At 40.6% G+C, this 23,057-nt stretch overlaps 2 protein-coding genes across 7 annotated transcripts in view; one reads left to right on the plus strand and one right to left on the minus strand.

Annotated features, from left to right (window-relative positions):
* Positions 1-23,057, minus strand: part of LOC115757914 (protein muscleblind) — a 149,448-nt gene that overhangs the window by 34,029 nt on the left and 92,362 nt on the right. The window lies entirely within an intron of this gene.
* LOC115757916 (suppressor-of-stellate-like protein) lies at positions 12,888-13,946 on the plus strand. 2 transcript variants are annotated; one of them, XM_030698375.1, is made up of 3 exons: positions 12,888-12,987; positions 13,039-13,593; positions 13,648-13,945. In XM_030698375.1, exons 2-3 carry the CDS (start codon positions 13,049-13,051, stop codon positions 13,820-13,822), a joined length of 720 nt encoding a protein of 239 aa, XP_030554235.1. In that variant the 5' UTR covers positions 12,888-12,987; positions 13,039-13,048; the 3' UTR covers positions 13,823-13,945. The 2 variants fall into 2 exon arrangements, with proteins under 2 accessions (XP_030554235.1, XP_030554236.1); XM_030698376.1 differs by having other exon boundaries at positions 12,889-12,987; positions 13,042-13,593; positions 13,648-13,946.

The following is a 23,057-nucleotide window of genomic DNA, read 5'->3' on the forward strand; positions in this document are numbered from 1 at the left end:
AACTTTGTGGCAACACTGGCTGCAACTTTGGGCCTGGCTTGTTCTGCGCGTACATTTTCAATGTCATTCGGAAAATTTTTAAATTGCATTTGGCATCGCAATCAAATAAGATATTATTCTTGCTCAGGCTGCACAGGCCCCACCAGTGCAACATGCAGAGGACGCGGCACTTTTGCACGTTCTTGCATCAAATGGCGCCGTGGCAGACATTATCTCAAATGGCAAGTGGCGCTCGTCTTGTGCCTCGGGTGCGCCCGCTGGCCAATTTCTTGTTGGTTGAATGTGAAACACATTTAGCTTTGCCGATTGCACTGCTCGCTCTCGTTCAGCTAGTTCTTATACTTTTCTTTTCTTATACTCTTTTTTTTTGCCAGTGCTGCCACACTAAACATTTTCATGTCATTTCGATTGTAATCTGCATGACTGGCTCCCACGATGGACGCGACACACGGCCGAGACAAAAAGTATAAAAAAGAAAAAGCAGCGAGTGTGAAAATGGCAAATGGTGTCCACTCACGCACACAGCGAGCGGGTGAGTTGCAGAGATGAAGAGCTGCAAAAAGACATACAGATAGAGAGACGGGCAGACGGACAGACTGGCGGACGGACAGACAGACAACGGGACAGACAGCATATTTGCATTGTGCGCGCTGTTATTCTCACTGCATTTTTATAGCAACCACCGAGCCTCGAACCCTTTTTTTAGAGCAATTCGCTCATTTTTTTTATTTTGTCACCAAAGCCTTGTGCAGATTATCCGCTTTAAATTGCAATGATTACTTTTTCCTTTTTTTTCCTTTTCGTTTTTTTTTTCTTTTTGGCTGATAGCTGGCATTGGCCTGGCATTTCAGAGCTATTTTTCTTCTTCGCTACGCTCGAAACAATGTTGCTGGCTGTCGCCGTCGTCTGGCATCCTCCTCCATAGACGATGCATGCGTAGCGAGTCCGTGAGGATTGTGTCCGTCGCAATGGAGGCTAAGGAATTTTTCACGTTTTCATGCCAAGTGCAAGTCAAGTCCAGTCATGTATATCGTCGCATCGTATCGCATTTGCCGACATGCGTCTTGGAGAGGGTCGCACCAGCAGGGACGTCGGCCAGAGGCACTCAACGTTTGCTCGACGACGTCGACAACGTTGGGTATTAAATGTCATTTTGCATTTCGTGACAAGTTGGCTAATCTGACTCGAAAGTTATTTATTTCTTCTTTGTTGAGTGCAAAGGAATTTTTCTTGCACTTTGCTAGCCCGAGCATTTTACATGGCATTTTTTGCTTAGTTTGCTGAGCGTATCCTTTCCTATCCTTTTTTTTTTTTTTTTTTGGTGAGTCCTTTTTAAGTTTAGCTACTTTTCTTCAATTTGGCGACGATAGAAATCGCCTTTGAATGTTAATAAAATGGATTTTTATGCAAATTTAAAACTGTTTGGCGGTTGGCTTGGTATGCATTACAAATGCCAGAGGGTTAGACCTAGACAATGAGTTTCCCATAAAATGCAAATGCTGTTTTCTCAACTGAAATTGATAACCAAGACGCGACGGCGCATTATGCAGTTCTCCAGATGTCGAAGTGTGACATGGGCCATGGGCTATGTTAAATTGCTATAAATTTATAGCAGCTCTGAAATATAAGTTCAAATACAAAGATAGGGATTGCTTTCAGTTTTATAGCAAGTCAATATATACCACACATATATATTTTCATAGACATAAAAGTGCCTTATCCTTCCATTTCATGGAATCACAATATCATGTAAATTTTGTACACTTTACATTGCTAGTTGCATTTTTAATTCAGACAGTTGCCAATTTCAACGCAAACTAACGGAAGTACAAGCTTTGGCACTTAGCCGGCCAATACACACACAACCATACACATACACATACTCACACATATTGCAAGTGACACTTGCAGCTGAAAACTATTTTGAGCGCGTAACGAAGCAGCTCAATTTATACCACTAGCCCATGCAGGACATACACACACACACATACACACTAACACACAGGCAGACAGTAAAAACAAGCAGAAAATGCAGAAAATCAAAAAGCAATTTTCATTTGTAACAACAACAAACTGACAACAATGACATAGAAAAAAATATTTATAGTTAATAATTGGCAGTAAAAATAATAAATGGAAGCAAACAAATGCAACTAAAAATAAAAATTGAAACAAATCTTCATTGAAAGCAAACAAAGCAGAAAAAATCATTGAATTTAATGTGCGCAGCAAATGGAAATTGCGCCTATTTTTGATTTAATTTTCAATATGGTCAGTCGAAAGGGAGGTGTGTGTGTGTGCGTGTGTATGGGTGTGAGTGTAAATGAAAATGAAATTATTTTCGTAAAATGCAAACAATTTGTTAAAGGCAAATGCTCAATATTTGTTTTTGCATAGAACGCGAGCCAAGCGAGGAAAAGGCAAAGTGTTTGCCACGAAACAAAACTAATGAATGTGCGGGTGCAGGGGGCGGCCTGGTTGTAGCAGAGCAGGGCGTGGGGTGCTGGACGATGAGCAGCGGTGCATGTTAAGCGTTTCGCCTTTAGACAATGCAAAAATGGAATGCGCCACAGGAAAAGCAAAAGCCGGCGTTAGGTTCAGGCAATCTGCTAGCTATCTCTCTGTCCCTCTCTCTTTATAGTTGTCTCTCTCTCTCTTTTTGCATCTGCTATTGCTGCAGTCACTGAACTCGATGCCTAAAAACAGTCAAGCTCAAATAGCCAGGCAGAATGTGTGCAAAACAATGCGCTGCACGCTGAGTCTTTGTCAGTGAATGTGTGGTGTGTGCGCAAATGTTTTTTTTCAATCATGCGTATATTCATTCAATGGCTACCATTGCATTGCATACTTTTGGGATTTGCAACAGATTCTCGCGCATAATATATATATGTGTATGTGCGTACTGTGTCTGTGTGTGGGATCATACACACGCTTCACCTAGCACCCAGCCCACCCGCTGTGCGCCGCTCTGCCCTTTGTTGGCCCAGTGCTGCGACACACAATGTAACATTGTTGTTTCAATTTTCACGTTGCTCGGGCAACAATTATCGGGGGGATTTTGGATTAGTTATCACTGGCGACCAGAGCGAAAAAGAGACAGAGAGAGAAAAAGCTAATCAGCAGAGACTTTGTGCTAATTGAAAATGTTTCCAACTGCAGAGTAAGTTGGCTTTTAGCTGTGATCAGGTGTTCAAATAGTTTCTCTGTGTTATTTAACGAGAGCTCAGCTAATGTAGAGGAAACTTTTGGCATAACATTAAGTTTCTCCTTAATGCTATGCATTTATGGCACAACAAATAATTTAGTTAGTGGCACCATAATTTTCACTATGCCCACCATTGAACTGCTCACATAAAATGTTTTATCAATTTTTGTATCATTTTATAACTTGCTGCAAGCCTTATGGCAAATATAAACTGCTATAAAACTCAAGTCTTATAAAACTGTAGTTGACTTGCTACAAATTAAAAAAAAAACGTCTGTATACCCACTTTTCAAGCATAAAATCAACAAAAATTGCCTTAAAGATATTATAGGTATTCGTTGTTTATTTCCACTGCAGCCACACCCCTAGCCTCAGGTGACCGCCCACTCATCTGTTCATTTTGCGCTTATCGGACGCGAAATTCACTTAATTTAATTAAAGTGCACAGCGCACGCGAAACGAAATGAGCTCGAAAAGAAGAGGAACAAAAAAGCAGCTTGGCAACATTATTTTTATGGCAAACTACACACACATACACACACACGCCCACAGTTGAAAGGTGTGTGATGCCCGGCACTGTTCACTGGCCTGTCCGATGCCCGCGCGCACTGCTCTCATCATCGACGGGGACGACGTCACCTCATACCTGGCCACAGATCTGCTCATCATCAGCGTCGCCATCAGCAACCAGCGAAATGTCATTGCTTCATTTTCGCTCCTGTTCTCAATTGCCCGGTCTCCCACTACCGAGGTCCAGATATTCGCCAGAGTTTGGTTCTCTTTCGAGCTGAAGCTGAAGCTACCGTCTCCATCTACCGACCAGTGCCCCCGAATTAATTTCCGTTTTGCAAACCAATTGAAAATCCAATTTTCAATACACAAACCGTATAAAGTACCTCTGTATATACACCCACACTCCAAATATATATATATATATGTATATATATATATATAAAAATATATATATATGACTCATTCACTCCGGCATACGTTTAACTAACGTGGCATAGGAGCAGGGGAGCAGGCCAGGGGCCACCGCCTGGCAGGAGGCCTTTTATTCAACCCGATGCACACGTGCAAAAGTTTGCTCACATTTAAATGGGCTTTAAAAATGGCCAAGCTGGGACACCGGCCACTGGCCAACTCGAACTGCCACCTCCACTGGCCATTGGCCATCGGCCAGCGGGCAGTGCCGGGTATTTTGCCTAAAAGTAGGCAACAATATATGGGCATTAAACGTAAACCGACTGCAGGCAAAAGCGATGACGTTGGTCTCGGCCCGTGCCTGCGTGTGTGTGTGGCCAGGACGAATAGGACGAGCTGCTGCTGTGGAACGCGTCCTTGTGTGCATTGCCGTGTTTATTTGTATACAAACTCATGCGACGGCCAAGAGGAGCCCATATGGCCACATAATGCACGCCATGGCGCCTGTGTCGGCTCGGGCTCCGGCTCCGGCTCAGGCTGCGGCTCTGTCTAGGGCTCAGGCATGCCCCCAGGGCTGCGGCAACGCGCTGCAATGGCCACGTGTGCGGTTGTTTGTACGTGGCACATTGATTTTTTTTCTATAGCCAACACATACTGCAACAGCAGCAGGAGAAGAAATTGGAGCTGAAGCTGAGCAGGGAGCGGGGAGCGGTTGTAGCCTCAAGTCCATAGGCCTCTGCGATACGATTTGACCACATGCTACGCCATTTTTTGCCGCTTTGCAAATTACATATCATGCACAGTGGTAAAAGTAATGCGAAATCAAACATAATAATTTAAAATTTGATTGTTAAAGCTGTACGAAAACTAGTTGAGAATTATAAGCAATTCATAAGTAATCAGTTGTGTGAATGACGAATATATTGAATGAATGAATATATATCTTCCTATAAATTTAGAAATGTGTTTTGCATTCAATAGTTGTTTTTTGCAAATTTTAAAAACAGCTTGCACGTAATTAAATTTTGTCCATAAAAAACTAGTTCATTTGACTGGAAATTATAAAAGGCCATGATTGCCACCAAAAATTTGGTCGTTTTATTTCTGTTCATATATTTGTTGAATTGCCACATGGTGCAGCGCTGGTCAATTGGTTTGCTATTGACTCTATGCTTGGCCCACAGTCCGGCTTCAAGCGTTTGGGCCTGCAGCAACCTAACGCCATATGTACTCTCTATATATATACTATATGCACCTTATGTAGACTTTTTTGTTAACATTTTTCAATTGGAAATGAATATCAATGACCATTTTTACGGTTTTTGCTGTTTTGCCAAGCAAAATTCCCAGCTACACATTTTTATTTTTATTAGCTTTTTTCGAGTGTTTATTTTAAAAGCATTTTTAAGCCTAAAAGCGAGCTGTGGCATTTGTTAAGAGTTTCATTTTTTGCCGAGCTGTTTCTTTTATGCCGCTGATAATTTTAAACTCTGACGACTGCCATTTCGCAACTTTTGATATGGACACTGAGTATGAGGACGATGCGTCATATAATTGGGCAAATGTCAAAAAAGGAGCCGCTATTGAATTGAGTTCCAAGCAACTCGAGGGGCTTTTGGCAGCGCGATATCGAAGCTCACACACGCACACACATATACACACACATAGCCAAATAAATGGCGGCACAAATTTAATAGCGAGTTTCGGTTTTTTGGCAGACATTGATGACTTTTTAACTGCAGTCATTTGCAAGGCGACAGGCACACACACACATGAGTGAGCGTGCTAAATGTTTGCCTAGCCACACACACCAACACGCTTGCGCACATTTGGTGGCGTATCCGTTTCCGTTGCCGCTGGTGAAATGGCAGCCACCTCCATGGTAAAACATTTTGCAGTGCGGCAATGCGGCGACAACATCGCGTGACGCGACGATAAAAATAATCATCATCATAATGTGATATGAAAAGGGGGCCACCAGTAAAGTGACTTAAGTGTAGCTAAAAGTATGCCCTCAAGTGTAGGCAGACCCAAAAATACGCGTCGCTAATCGATTTTTGCTTTGCTTTCTTTGAGCTTCTCTCTTTTCTTGTGTGTGTTTTTTTCAATTTGCCTGTAATGCGATTATTTTGCGATTTCTCTGCCGGACTCAAAGCGCCCAGCGCCCACAAATTAACGGGGCTCCATAATAATTTAGTCGCATGCCGCAAAGCACACTCTCACACACACACATACACTCATCCTTTATAGCTCGCCAAGGTCGTCAACATTTTTGTGGCGGGCTCAGAAGGCAAATTGATTTCGTTTCATATGCCCTTGGCATATGTTGCCGACTTTTTGGCGCCCTATTACGAGTGTGTACATGCATGTGTATGCGTGTGAGTGGGCATGTGTGTGTAACACTCGTCTGCTCGCCTCGACTCTTGTGCGACATTTGCATGGTCATAAAATAAGAAATAAAAGTGCGGGTCGTATTCTACCCAGGCGCTTGCAGCCAACTGCGGTAAGGAATTGGGTTGACCGAATTGTCAGGCCTGTCCCGCCATAGGCCGTTAAAAGTAGGCAACATTAAATTTGTGTCGTGTTTAGTTTGGGCAGCGCTTGCGGGTCTATCAACATTTTTATTATCTTGTTGTCGGGGGCACTTAACTCTTCCCGAGGCGTGGCCAAATGTGTTTGTCCCATCGTTTGCAATTATTATTGCATACTTATGGGCATGTAAGCTGTTGTAGCTATTTTGATAAACACGAAGCGCATAGAAATTTTTAGGTGCATTTTATTACACTCATTTTGATGTCATAGGAATATATTATTAAAATATGAATCTATGTGAATTTCGAGCTAATCTAAATGAAAACTGAAGCCTTAACTGTTCAACCTGCTGCCTGATTGGTGAGGCCACACTATTATAAGTCGGTTCATATTATAAAGCATATAACATATATGTGGGTAACGTTATAGGCCGATTCGACTTCCTGAACATCCTAGAACATATTCACGACTTTTTCTGCTATGCAAAACTCTAGTGACTCCGACACTGTAAATTTGTATATAAGACTTACCAGTAGAATAAGTAGATTGTAAATATTCATACAAATTTAATTTAAGTTGTTCCAGATAATAACAGAAAAATTAAAATAAAGCTAAACTTAATAAAAAAAAAAAAAAAAAAAAAAAAAAAACCGACATGCCAACTAATTTTAATACCTTTCACCTTGAGAATTCTCGCTTTTTGAGTTCTCCGGCTTAATTCAAAAACACTTAAAGTTCAATAGCTGAACAAAAAAGTGGAATAAAATATAACAAAGAGCGATTGCCTAAGTTGAGGCACATGCTGAAGCGTTTTCCTTTTATATTTTTCCTGATATGTGCACATGGCAAACTAATTGAAAAGGGAACTGCACAAAGCGCAAGGAAAAAGTTTATGACATGTTGTTGTTGTTGACTACACACACACATACACACACACACACACACACACACACACACACACACACACAGGGAAAAGACACGAGAAACATGAGAGACACGCATTTAATAAATCCATCACATAACCCGCATTATTAAAAAGATCCAAGACACTGAGTCCTGGCACGAACCAGCAAAGTTTCGTTGGCAAACAAGCTCATAGATTGACTAAGATAGAGAGCGGAGGGATGGGAGGTCGGGTAAATGGGGTAGTTGGGGATGCTAAGCAAACAGGAACAGAAACAGGAGACAAACTCAGAGACTCATGACCAGAGAGGCACGAACAAAAAGCGCTTATCAAATTTCCACAAACGATGACAATCAAACAAGGCAGCCGCTGTCCAAAGTCCACACTCACGAGTTCTGTGTAGAAGCAATGAGAAGAATGCGCGGGGATAGGGTGACGAGCATCCTACATGCGAGTGTTGCTGACGAAACGAGTTGATTGAGGTTTGGCCAAGCGCCCACCATCAGCTATTGAGTGAATGTAATCACCAATAAAGTGCACAAAGCGCATATGACAATAGAGCTAGAGACAGAATCAGGAGATGACAGACAGAAGCTGGCGAGCCAGGACATCGAAAGGATTCAATCAATGCCCAAACAAAAAGACAAGCTCACACATACAGACAGACCAACAGACACATAGAGAGAGAGAGAGAGAGAGCTAGCCAGCAGCTAGCCGCCAGACAAGATCATCCAACAAAACAAGGGACATAAATAATTCAATTGTCAACACGCTGAACGATGCAACATGCGATAATATGAGCTGCAGCATGACTAACACATGCCAACCCACCGACCTGGACCCCCAGCCTTAATTTCATACATATATATATCTGGCATCTACTGCTGCTCAGCAGCCAGTCGAAGGACGAGGCGCAAAACTTTTTGCCAACAACACAAAACTTTATTGGGCGGGTCGCCGGAACTACGTGCATAATACAAAAGTAACAACTTTATCGATTTACACGAAATGAGGCTCGTTATTAGTTAGCAGCTGCTGTGCAGGACACTCAGGACATTCGGCACACACAGCAGCACACAGTAGTCAGCCGGGCACAACACATGGTGGCAGCAGCTGGCAAAAGGATTGATGAATGCCTCGTAACGACTTGAGGCAAACGCATTTCTCAGACAGGAAAATTTCCTAATGGTTGAACTTTGAGGGTCTTTAGTCTTTAAAGACTGGGATGTGATTTAAAAAGCAGTCATTTCTGTTATCAATATCTGTATATTGTTTGTAAAATTCCAATAAATATTTGGTAGATGAAAATTTCTTGTTAAAAAGAGGATTATATGTATTACAATATCTTTTGGAAAATTTGCAGACTTGTTTTCTTTTTCTTTAACAGAATCGGAACAAAATCCAGATTTAATAAATCCATCCAATATTTATATTTAATATTACAATTATGAAAGGCCGTATTTCTTTAAATCAATTGGTTAAAATAAAGTCAACTGCCTTTTAATCTATATCTGCGGATTTTATAAATTAAGCCCATAAATATCTAAAGTCGTGTTAACTTTTACAGTTGCCAAGTTCTCAAATAGAACTGAAGGACAAAAAACTAAAATCTTTAGAACTTGAATAGTTTCACATCCGGAATTTGCTCTCAATCTTTCTACTCAATTAAAGTCATTTGCTTTATGCTTGGTGCTCACACATCGCACAAAGTGTTCTACCCACTGACTAATCCCAATAGCTAAGGTCACACCACCACCAGCACCACCGCCTCCGACCCCCGCCCCCTCTGGCTGAGCTGCCTATGGTTTCCTGCTGTTCACTTGTCTCACATTTCTCAAGCATTTTTTATTGGCTTTCTTACACGCCACTTTGCCTTATTTTTTTATGGCTTGCCACAGCAAAAACCTTAAATCCCGCTGCCACACCCCGTTCTGGCAGTCATCGAAGCAGTTTTTTATGATTTGTTTCGCTTGGTTTTGTTCCCCCCTTGCTTTCGATTTTAAAGGCTTGTCCATGTGTGTGTGTGACTTGGCTCTTAACCCACCCGGACCACACCCACTGGCACAGCCCCCGCCCAAAGCCATTCGACAAGTCAACGCTTGGGCCATTTTTTATTGTTAGAAAATTGTTTTCTCTGCAGAAGGAAAGGCAACAAAAAAAAAATTGATTTCTTGTCTTTATGGCATTGTCCTTTTGCCAGCCGATGCTGTTGGCAAATTTAATATGTTATCCTTTGCAGTGCGTATGGCTGCTATTTGTTTGGAAAATATTGAATTTTTGCTAAAGGATATAGGATAACATCTTTGCCGTGTTGCCGCAAAATGAAGCAACTGCCAGAGCGGCAGCCAGTGGAAAATTGTCCAGCATTTGCAGCGACTTAACCTGAAGGTCCTTCCCAGGCTCGTCCTGCGGCCCGTTTTGCAGATCTTTTGTGGTTAACTTATATCAGCTTCGCTTTTATTGTCTGTTTCTGTTTCTCTTTCTGTTTGCCTTATTGTTTTTGTTGTTGTTGTTGTTGCTCTTATATTGGCAAACATGTGTTATGTGTTTATATATTTCAGTCGCCCGTGGTGCTGTTTTTGTTACAATTTTTCATTGCTTTCTCTCGGCAGACACACACAGGCACACACACACACTCCTCATCGCACACAGATACACAATTTATTTTGACCAAATTGAATTGCATTTAATTTGCTGCATTGCTTTTGCCCAACAAATTGAAAATAAATAATAATTCAATTTGTTTGACAGCTCCCCACACATAGCAGAATTATGTAATCGCATCTATATTTTTGCTGAATGGCCATTTCTAATATCCTGACTAAAAAGGAAATCCGAATCCGTGCAGTTTACCTATTGCCATTTGGGTAAACAATCGCATATTGATCAAAAATTAACTACATATTAATCTTACAATGGGCCTTGCGAACCGGCAACGATAACGCTCTTTTACCGAACTTTTATCTTCCGAATCGGATATAATCGATTTGATTATTATTATCTGAGTCTTTTTCTAAGTCTTCATATACTGTTTAATAGATTTAAGCTACTATGGATTTATGTGCAGGGTATTGCAGGGTTAATTAAAGTCGTCTAGCAACTATCGGATAACCAATCGATTATTGGCTTTGCATAAATTTAAAGGTGTGCCAAGTTGCATAAAATGTTAATTTTAAATAAATGCCTGTAATTTGTTGTTGTTGTCCCATTAAGATCATCAGGTATAATATTAAATTACACTTCTCGGGCGCTTACCTGCAAGTCAAAAGGAAAAGTTCAAAGTTAATATCAAATAAATAATATCTTAATGCAGCTTAGGTTATTTTACAATTACAATAAAGAAAACAAATATAATATCAAAGGAATAACATCTTAATGCAGCTTGGGCTATTTTACAATTACGATAAGAAAATTAATTGTAATTGAACTCTGGTAAATACTACGCATCTTTTGGTTACCTTTATTAAGAAAAACCTTTGTGTATTTAATTAAATGACCAAAACCGCACAATTCAAGGAATTCTCCCTTTTTTTTTACTATGCAACAATAACAAAAAAAAAAAAACAATTTACACGCAATATATAGATTTAATTAAATCAATCACGGCAAGGTCTCGTATGTTGTTATTAATCGTTGAAATGACAATTGTTGGGCAAAAGCTTTTTTAAGATTTAAGCCCACAATTGCTAAAATTTTTCCTTTATTTATTTTTGGGGTATTCATTTAAATATTCGTAAACTCTCTCTCTCAAAACTAACAAATAAAAACCACCATCTCATTTTTGAATTTTTTCTTGTGCCCAGCAAACTCATCATAAAAGCATTAGCGCCAATTTTTACAATTTTTTTTTTGTTTAACTGGAAGTTGCACAATGCACATTTTAGTTGGTTGCGCAGAGGGAGGGTGGATCGGTCAGGCGGGGGTTCGTGCCAGGGCCAAAGCACTCATGTGAAAGCCCAAAGGGCAACACTGCAACAAACAGCGGCAAATGATGAGCGACAAAAGAGAACAAAATATACCAAAAGAAACTATGGTAAGAAGTGAACGACTATCTGATACCCTGCCAGGAGTAGAGAAAAAGAGTAAAAGAGACGCTAATTGAAACGTCAAACAAATTTTGTAAATTCTCTAAAGCTGTGCTAATAAATTTTTAATATGCCCTTTTTAAGCAGTTCTTGGCAACAGGGTATGAAAAGCAGGCGCGTTTAGAATTTGTACTTTTATGCAGACAAAAGGACACACTCACATGGAAACGAAAATTCTAGCCAAAATAAAGGCAACACTTTAAAATATAGAAAGAGTATGCACACACGAACACATGTGAGACACACACAGACAATACGGGGCAAAGCCGGCAGAAATACATAAAAAATAATATCATGAATGCAATGACTTTTAATGTACAGTTATTGCGCAGCTGTCTGATGTGTGCTGTGAGTGTGTGTACGTATATGTGTGTGTGGCCATAACAATATATGTGTACAGTACAGCGAGTATATTTTTAATATTGCATACTTTTTTGGCGTTGCTTACATTACGCGCAATGCACAGGACAGAAAAGAGTCAAGTAACAAAAACGTAGCATACTTTTGAGCGGCAAGCGCATTGCATGCACGTACTTTTGCGTACTTTTCTGATTTTTTCCTTTTTTTTATTGTTATTTATTTTTTATTTTTTGGTAAGCTTCATCACCACTTTACAACGGATGCGAGCGGGAGCTGGTGGCGCAGTACACCATCGTTTGGAACGACTGTTTCCCGTTGCACATACTAATAAGGCTAAGTGGCAATGACAAACACAACTGCACACACACACACACACACACACACTCACACACACACACACACACACACACACATAATATACACATGGCTAGCTGAGACCCTCTATTTGGCTTTTTTTTTTTTGGCTCCCTCGAATGTCGCGTCCTTCGCATTCGCGCATTTCACGCTCGCCTCGTTTCGTTTCGCTTTGCGGCAAAATGTCAGTTCTCCAACTACCACTCGGTAAACAGAAATTTCATGACTGTTGATGACCTCATAAGCATGCGTGTTTATTTCCTTTGTTGTCGCGTGTGCAAGGTCCCGTTTTTCTTTCCCCCAATGCTACCCAATTTCGACGATTTGATATTTTTTTTTAGAGAAATATCATTCAAAATTTAACAACCTTTGAATATAATTTAAAAGCAGTTTCTCTCTGCTCCGAGCTGGCTTTACTTAATTGATTTTTAAATTTTAATTTTAGAACTGAATGAAAGCATAGAAAACAAGGCAGGCTATGATTATTGGCAGCTAGCCTTGAGAAACACGTCTATAATATTTGTGAGCAACTCTCATTCCGACATTCAGCTGGACGAGATTCAGTCACACGCAGCTTTCTGAACAGCACATTGTGAATAGAAACGACGAGTAGAGACCCAAAAGTAAGTGCGCTTATTTACCTTGTTTATTGATTTCCCAATTTATAATTGCAGCAGCTTACACATGTCCAAGCCCGATGGTTCCTGGATCAATTGGTTTGTCAACTTACAAGCCAACGAATTTCTGTGTCGCGTGCCCTACGAATATGCCCGGGACAAGTTCAACTTGACGGGCCTGGAGACGATGGTATCCAATTTTCAGGATACACTCGATGCTATACTCGACTCGGAGTTCAATACTGAATATGGCTTTGAGGACGGCGAAACGCACCCCGAAAAGGCCGAGCAGCTGTATGGACTAATACATGCACGCTATATACTGACCCGGCGGGGCATTGCGGACATGTGCGTCAAGTATCAGCGCGGCGACTTTGGCATCTGTCCGCGTATCTATTGCAACGGGCAGGTGGTGCTACCATTGGGTCTGACCGATCGCATTGGCGAATCGCACGTCAAGGTCTATTGTCCGCGCTGCCAGGACATTTATCAACCGAACGCGCGTTGCGCTCTACTCGATGGCGCAATGTTTGGCTGCAGCTTTCCGCACATGTTTTTCATGCAGCTGCCGCATCTGCTGCCAGAGCCGCCGAGCGAGAAGTACACGCCACGGTCAGTGTAGCCCAAAAGCTTCAGAACACTCTTACAAAATAAACCTTCCTGCAGCATCTATGGCTTTAAGCTGCACAAGTTGGCGTTGATGCCGCCATCGGCGGAACTGCCAGCCGGAAGCGACTATCCCACTGCGAACTCCCCCAAGAAGGAGCTGGCGTCGGCAAATGCCAAGCCTGTGGACTCTAACCGCTTAACCAAGCGACGTTACAATTTTTCACTTGATTAGTTACAAATTATATTCAAAATTTTAGCTTATATATAATAAACGGCATTTTGTTGCAGTGTATTGATTTGCTAGCGTAAAGAAACACAATGCTGTTTAAGAAGGTCGCTGGCAACATCTAACACATGCCCAAAAACGACTACTTTTGAGTTCATTTATGAAAGTTTTCTTCTAAACGAAATGTGTCACTCCAAGAGAACTAACATACATATCAGAATGTGCTGGAATAGACGATACAATGCTTTTATTTAGTCAGGTATACCTATTTTTGTTATTCGTAGCTATCGTAACATTATAGAGTGGTAACTAGACTTGAAGTCCCAACGAAATCATAAAATTGGCTCTATTCAAATAGTTAAAATGAACTCAAAGTTCACAGCTCACAGCACAGCATTTTTATTATTATTTTTTCTTTTTAGCAGTCCTTTTCTTCCTGTTGGCTTACAAGTTCGAACAGTTTAGCAACTTCCATCAATGTCAAAGTGATTGTAAGTTGGCGTTGTCATTTCTGCTGCTATTTATAGGCAGCTGTCAAATTGCAAATTGATGCCTGGCATTCGCAACTATCCCATATATGTGCCTAAAGCCTCATAATGCTTCAGTTTGCAACGCCGAATATTTTTTTCTTTTCGTTTTTTGTATTTTTCATAATTTTTCTTGGGCAAAAAGAGATGCGCGTACTTTGAGTTGCTGCTTGTCAAGCCATAAAATGTTATCACAAAAAGTATTTTCCAAGTCAGTGCACACACAAAAGTAGCAGACAGCTCGGGAGAAAGAGAGAGAGAGAGAGAGGGAGAAGGACATACAAAGCGCAGTGCGGAAGGGCGCTGGCAGCCGAGCTTCAAAGCAAAAAGTTGTTCGAGCTCCTTTCCATGCATACACATACACACCGACTCACATTCACACACACACACACACACACGTGAAAGTTACAAATAGAGTTGCCATAAAATTTCATATGCTTATCACGTGCGTTTTGGCAACACACACACACTCGCTGTCTCTTGCGCTCGCCGCCAACAGATGGCGTCATGTCAGAAAAAAAAGTTAAGTAAAGCATTTTTGTTGTGTTTTTGCAGAATCTACGCGGCGAACAATGCTAAAAACTTGGCGCTCAAAAGCTGTGCATGGCTTGTTTTTATTAGTGGTATTGTTGTTGTTGTAGCCGCGGTTGTTGTCACCATTTTCACACGACACACACATACACACACACACCTATACACGCATTCATGACATCCGTTATGCGCCGTGCTTAACTGTACCGCGAGAGTGCACAAAAATATTGCGTTTATTCGAAGTTGCTAGTATGCCGTTGTTGTGGTTGTTGTTGTTGTTGTTGTTATTGTTATTGGTCGATGTGTCCATTTTATTGTCATATTTATCAACAATCAAAGGAAACGCCAAAAACGAAAAAGTTCAAATTGTTGTCTTCTTTTTGACTGCCAGTCGCTGGCATTGACGCATTTTCGCGCCATGCTACGCGAAAAACCGAGCTATACAAATTTTTTTCGCGAAAACAAAAGAAAATTCTAACAACAATAACAACGACAACAGATATGTCAAAATGCCTAGCGCGCATTTGAAATTGGCGTTATTTCTTTTTTTGTTTGTTGTGTAGAAATTTGCTGTTGTTGTTGTTGTTGTTGTATCTGCAGTGACAACGCGAATGCATTCAGCAAATGGAAAATGTGTGTGCCATGCATTGTTGTGGGTCTAGAGTTGACATATTGCACAGATACGATAAGAGAGACAGTCTGTTTTGAAAGTGGTTCCAAGCCGAACCGAGACAAAAACAAAACAAAAAACTTGTGCAGCTTATCCAATGTGAGCACCAGAACTATTCACTTTCTCTGCCAGGCGGAAAGCACAGTGAAATTGGTTTGAGGCTATTGGAATATGCAACCGAAAATGTGTGAAAAACTTGAGATTGACTTTAATTTTGACAAAGAAACTTAAGAACAATTGCAAAGGTGATGCGAGCAACGTAGCAGGAAGTCTCCTGCCTTAAGCTTTGGCATTTGAGCGTCATATTTATGTGCAAACATTAAAATTTTTTATTTTGATTTCGCAACATGTTTAATACCCGGCTCTTCTTTTAAATGCTCTTTGTACTAAGCATATACATATCTGTAGCTAAGTCTGCAATGTAAATAATAAAGAAACATCACTTCAATCTCGCTTTTTAACTTCCCATTAAGTCCTCATATAAAACCCATCAGAACAAACTTAGTTGTAAATACCAAAACTGAAAACGATAAATTTCAAACTAAATCTTTGTCTAGAAGCTCATAAAAATTCATAAAAAACACAGCAAAAAACCAAAAAAGGTGCAGAAAAACTCAATTAAAATTGCTAAAAAAAACATCAAATATAAAAGAAACAAAAACTTTGCGCCTGCAACATTTTGCATTTGGCTGATAAGCCACAAAGTCGAGTGCGAGCAAAAAAATGCAGACAAATTAACGCTCAAATTTTGGCATTGGCAGCGGCATAGAAATGCTGTGGCCAAAAAAAAAGAAGAAAAACTACGGAAAAAGTACGACTAAACAAATACGGACAGACAGTTGGTCGGACAAAAACATAGGGGCTACAGCTGGCGCATTGCAATATGAAAGTGTGGCATACTTGTGGGCGCTGCACACAAAAATTTTGTTTTGGCCCGAGTAGGCGGCGCTGGGGAATTGGGGGCGCTGATTGGGCCAAAAGTTAAGCATTTGTGTTAAGCACGTGTGACCCAGAAAAAATCAAATCCGGGGCGCCATCTGTATATTGCCATTTCGCCGAGCTTATAATGAACTGATTTCGTCTGGCAAGCGTTAAATGTTGGGCTACAAACTTTGCTGTGGATTGGCACAGAAACACAATTAAATTAGCAGCGAGCATGGGTTGAAATGGATTCACTTCTCGCATGTAAAGCCCATGCCACATATTTGTTAGCGCACATCTACAATTTAATGGCAACAGCTATTCGAACAATTTATGCAGGCAAAACATGAAAATTTGAATTTCATGTAAATTTTATGCAACGCATTTCCTTCCTTTTTTTTATATGCAACCACAAAAAGCAGTTAAAAAGAAGAAAAAAATATAAAAAGTTGTTGGTAAGTAGCAGCCCAGCGGGCCGGGCAAACTGCCCAACCAGGTGCTATACAGAGAGGGAGAGAGCCAAGCAAAGATCTTAACGGCCGCCAGCTGTGGACCCGAGACTACGAGACTGACCCCTTAATCTGCATAATTTGCGCAGACAGCAGGCGCAAAAGGGAGGCAAAGTCCAGTTCAGCAACACATTGGCATTATAAATAGTCTAAGATATTTATTTGTAATGAGACTCGAGCCTAGGGAGGAAGTTGCTACGGCACCGCTTTTAGCTATTGCCTGGTCATTGGCTGCCCGGAAGGGTAGTTAAGAAACTGAAACCGAAACCGAAACCGAGGCTGTAGCTGATGCTGATGCTGAATCTGAAGCTGAAGCTGAAGCTGAAGCTGTTGGGACTTTTGTTCGATTAGAACTGTGCTTGCGCAACATCTGTTGAGGGTCGACTTTTTGGCGCAAAGTTCAGCCTAATGATGACGACCACTGAGTTATGTTAATGATAGACCTACAAACTTGATTAAAAACTAAGAACTTACTCATTCAACTTGACTTGCTCGACCGTTGATTATGCGGCCCCACAACTGACAGTTAATATGGGCTATTCTCGTTTTGGAGTTCATTCAACCAACAGCTGCTGGCCTTATGTGCCTATCGTACGCCACAAATGACATTTTATTATTTAATCAATTTGTTGGACGGGCCCACCATTAACTATTTCCACTTAATTGAATTTATGATTCAAGTGTCGACAATTTATTATTGAATGACCAAATACTTTGACAAATGATTGCAGGCCAAAACGATTTAGGTGCGCCATAAATAGAGTTATGCTTGGGGGCTGGTCAAATAGAGTTGAAAAATATATGACTTTTACTTTGATTTTTGTTCATTGTCGTGAATATTTTGAAAAAGTTTCTGGAACATTTCGTAAATTTCTCGGTTATGAACAAACAATATGCAACATTTCTCGAGGAATAATTGTTATCTTTTCACTTGAATAAATTTTGGTATGCAGAAGGGGAAAGTCCCAAGAATAGCCAATTACGAAGCAAGTAAATATTTTAAAATTAGAAGTCTTAAAACATATGGAAAGTAAGAAAGTTTCAGTATTGTTCTCTCGTGCCTTGTGTACTTTCCACCCAACCAAATGTCATGCAAATAAATCTTTAGATCTTGAAAGATTTTTCAAAGTACTACAATCTGAATTGTTTGAATATAAGTCTTACAAGATATCATTAATATTTGAAAATATACAAAATTAAATATTTGAATATATACCACTTATATAATATAACAAATTCATTTATAGTACATACCTAATTGTATAACATATATAAAATATGTATATTCATTCAATATTAAATTCTATTGTTGCCTATTCAAAAACTTACGTCGATGAGCTCAACAGTTTATCGATGCTTAAGATATAAATAATTGACGGGCTATTCTTTTAAACTAGCTGACAGTCATTCGCATTATCCAGGTATAATGGTACTTTTTCTGCTCTTTAAGACATCTTTTAGAAATTTCTCGAAGAAGCTACTCTTTCTGTGCTGTCCCCTGTCCATAAACCAAGTACACAGCCATCAATGTTTAGTGTAGCAATCCCAGCGCCATTTAATGCCGCTTTTCTTGGCTTTAGTCGGTCATGTGCAAGTGAAATGAATTCCTCATGAGCAGCTCAGCTGTTATTGTCGCTGCTTTGGGTGTCCCCAATCCAAATCCCCCCCCCCCCCCACACACACACACACACACAGCATTTGGCACAAATTTCTCTATATATATGCCCATAAATGTATGGAATGGCGAAATTATATCGATTGACCTGTGCCTATTTGATGGGCTGTGGTGCAGGGGGCACTGCCACCAGGTGGACATTCTGTCCTAGCATTAGCAGCACCTTACGCCCCGTGCCCGCCCCGCTATGCTGGTGTCTTTCGTTGTGGCTGTCACTGGCAGACCACCCAAAGTTTGATTGGCATTGGAAGCAGCGGGTGTTCAATTTTATTGTCGTAATGAAACATTGCAATGTGTATGCCAGAGGGCCCTGCTAATAAGGACTAGGCCTGATTGTGCCATAGTCACATAGGGTTTTTCCTTTGCTATTTTCCTCTTTTTTTTTTTTGTTTTGTTTTGTGCTCAGCATTTGGCAGCTAAACTTGACAGGTGTTTGCTGCAGGGCGTGACTCGGCGCAGGACTTCCGTTTGCCAATTTTAAGTGCTTTAAAATACAGTCGACTGCTTAATTATGCAAGGCACCAAGCACAAGGCTCAAACCCTGCCGTCGCTTGCCCAATGTCCGAATTCTGGCAGGAAGCAATTACGTGGGCGGTGGCCTGAAAAGGGTCTGAAATCGGATAGTGGTTGAATGTGTGGGGAGTTTAGCGACGGATTCTGAGCACTCTTGTCGGAGGGGTGCGAGTGACTCATGCAATTTACACACCCAAAAACATTTTACCGGGTGTTGATGACGTCAGCTTAGCGCCTTCGACTAGCAGAGGTTGAACGTGTGGGCTAGGGCTTGCGCTTGGGGTTTGAGTATTGGCTAAGAGCTAAGCACAAATCAAAGTCAAGCAAGTTTGCATTGGAGAAGGTAGTTCCAACTGGAGTTATCATATGATATTCAAGACAACTGCAAGGCCTGTGAGAGCGAGTGAGAGAGATAGAGCGAGAGACAGGGTAGCAGTTAATTGGGGGTTGCTCAAGAGTAATTTAACGGAGTGTGTACAAGGGCCTAAGCCCACAGCTTGAGTGATGTGTTGAGCCAAAGAGCACTGAGAGTTGAGCCAAAACTGAAGGGTGCCGAAGAGCCCAAGTGAAGAGCTTGCCTTTGCGTTAAGGGTAGAGAGACTTTTGCAGAGCTGTTGAAGTGATCCAATTAGCAGTACACACAATCCCATTAGAATATAAAAGCAAAATCGATCTTAACTGTTAACTTACAGCTTTCTAATTACAAAGTGTCAATGGGCCACAAACGGCTGAAACTTTCGTGGCAATCACATTACTTGAGCACATCCAGAGTAAACGGAGTTTGTAAATTTTCTAGTTTGCCAAGCCGCGAGTTGTCTCACATTCAACTTTAATTAAAAAGAATAAACTTTGAAAGAGTTTTGTATTGTCTGGCAACGGCAACAACAACAGCAACAATTGAAAGAACAACTGAGCTGCGTTGTTGACAGCAATTTGACAGGCAACGCGAGCAAATACGATGACAACGACAACATTTACCCAGCCAAATACAATAGTATAGAAGCAGCTCACCGAATATTAAATGCCCTTGTGGAGACATAGCAATGTTTCTTTTACTCGAAAGCGTTATTTCCGAGCTATTGTTATTATTGTGTCTATTTTTAAGGGGCATGTTTAAGATATGCCGGAAACTTAATAAAGTTAATCCTACAAAAACTTAATTTTATGACTTATCATTCGTATGACTACTATATAATATAGTGCTATCATCCGGCCAATTCCGAAAGATTTTTCGTTCGTAAGGATAGCTTTAAGACAGACTAGACGAACATGTCTTTATTGATTCAGCTGTTGGCTCTAATGAAGAATATATATGTTTAAGGGCATGACTGGTTCTTTGTGTTACACATTTCATCACAATATTGTGATACTCTCTTTAAGGGAGTGAAGAAATTCCGCAGCACCACCCACACCACCCACTGTCAACTCAAGGGTTGCAACACTCTGCTGAAAAAAGCGCAAAGAGCAGTTAAGAATTTAAGTGAGAATGTTAAACAAATTTGTTGATTGTTTACGCCAAGTATAAAAAAAAAGAAGCATAAAAACGAAATGACACCTTAACCTTTCACCGGATTGGGCGCCCATTGTGCGCGACTACAACAAATGCTGAGAAGGGTTCCGGATATGGGACACCGAAAGGAAAAAGAGAAACCGGTACCAGATCGAGTGCAGAGTGCGACGAAGTGCGCCGGAGATTTATGAGCGTGCGCCCGGCTCGATGTCTTATTATATATCGTTTTTTGTGGCCGCTGCTGCTTCTTCTTCATATTTTTTGTCTTTTTAGCATGCTAATTGCGTGTGGCGTCTGCTTACGGGACATGTTACCCGCCGCCGGCACAGCCTATTTGGCCGATCCGTTGAAACGAAAACCCAGAACTCGAGTTACGTGTGGAACGTGCCGCGTATTTCAGGTTTGCCTTTCACCATGGTTTGCTCATTGAATTGCTTCGCATTTGGGACACTTTTTTTTTTGTTGTTCATTTGCTGCGTGGCCCATCTCGAGGCATTCTTTGCATTCATGCGGGTAATTTATGTAAATTTATTGCGCCTTTATCTGAGGCGGGGTCTCTGCTGCTGCTCTTTGAGGCGTTTCACAGGCGCGTGTTCACTGTCACAATCTTATTTTCTGGAGGCCTATTGCGCGCGGCTTAATCAATTAATAATGAGTTTGTGAATGACTGCAGATGCCGTTGAGTGTATGTATCGCAATGAGGCGTTATGAATATGGTATCGATACTGCGGAGAGCATTCTCACATTCGATTTATTGGGGTGAGAATAATAAAGTGAAGACCTTGTGAAAGGATATATACATGGATCCAGATTTTATAAATGAATCATTGAATATGAGAGTGCGAATGGATGATAATAGTTAAATATAAGGTCGGTTTTCAGTGAGCGACACTTGGCATCTGGCTTGATTACGGTCTAAGAGGCAAGCACTTTAGTTTAAAACAATATATTTTTTAAAATCATTTTATAGTAACTTTTATAGGGCATAGGACGATAAAGAATATAGCAGCTCGATATAATCTTCACTTGTGCTATAATTTCTGTTTTGTTCAGCAAGTTTTCAAACTAATAATTGATTTTATAATTATTTTATTTAATTTAACATTTGTAATCAATATTGGAAAAGAGATATGATATTTAGCTTTAGTTTCTTAGAAGATTTCTTAGATGGCTCAATGTTTGAGCTTTGTATATTTCAATCAATTAAAAAAGTAATTGTAAGTCTGCATTTGGCACACTTTCAAATTGGACACAGCTCATTTTCAATCTTATCCAAACTTTTATTGTTATTTAGCCATTCGCCGCTGCACATTTCAAGCTATGTTTACATTTATTGATCGCTTCACCAAATGTTTCCCGAATTTGTACAACATGCATATCATAAAGATATTGTGCTAACCCCAACACAGAGAGAAACCTACCCCTGCTTTGCTGTGCACCCCATTTTATTTATTAATATGCCCCCTTTTGGTGTTTCAGCATTTCACCATTTGCTTTTATTGTTTTATTTGGAGACATTTGGAGAAAGACACCCCCGAACAGGACCGATACCATACCATAATAATAAAAGGCCCCGAACAAACTCAATTACATAATAAAAATTTATGAACGCAGCAAAAAGGACATTAAAATTTTGCGCTATTCCTAGGCGCAGCAATATCCTGCAAACTGTCTGGCTGTCCACTTGGAATGTCGGACAGTTCGCCTTCGTTTTCCTATTGATTTTGCCACTCCCATTCTCTAATCCACATTGATGAACATGGTCAGTACATCAAGTTAAATCCAAAATCATTAATACATATGAGACGAAGCTTGGGCTTGGGACTGGAACTGTGACTGTGACTGCAAACATCGACCCTCATTTATACGTATATTTCATGTAATTCATCTCAATAAAATGCGCAAAAATCCACATAGCACAACAAATCCGACTCCAACTATAAAATATATGTAGGTCCAGTGCCAGTAGCAGTTCCACATCCGAAGCACTGCATAAACAACTACCAAAAGATAGAAATCAACAGCAAGAACAACAAGAAGGACAAAGTGGAGGGCAGATTTGTGACCGTTTGGGCGCGTGTCCCATTCCGGAATGGGTTGCCCTTTGACATCAAATAAGGTTTAGGGCACATAAAAAAAAGGAACAAACATACGCACAGGATCTATACAAACGGTTTGGGGTTGCATGGGCTCAATTTATGCAAACACATGAGTGTGCTGGGTGCTGCGTGTGTGTGTGTGTGTGTGGATAGAGTAAAATATAGATAATTATTGGACTTTTACTGAGTAGCTATTTCTAATAGTGCTGACCGACTTGACCAAATCTCAACGCCAGCTGCTAATTGTGAAACGTGTGAACGACTTTCGCTTGACCTTCAAAACCCA

The sequence above is a fragment of the Drosophila novamexicana genome, unplaced genomic scaffold, assembly GCF_003285875.2.
Source record: "Drosophila novamexicana strain 15010-1031.04,08,12 unplaced genomic scaffold, DnovRS2.1 tig00000121-arrow-pilon, whole genome shotgun sequence".
NCBI lineage: Eukaryota > Metazoa > Arthropoda > Insecta > Diptera > Drosophilidae > Drosophila > Drosophila novamexicana.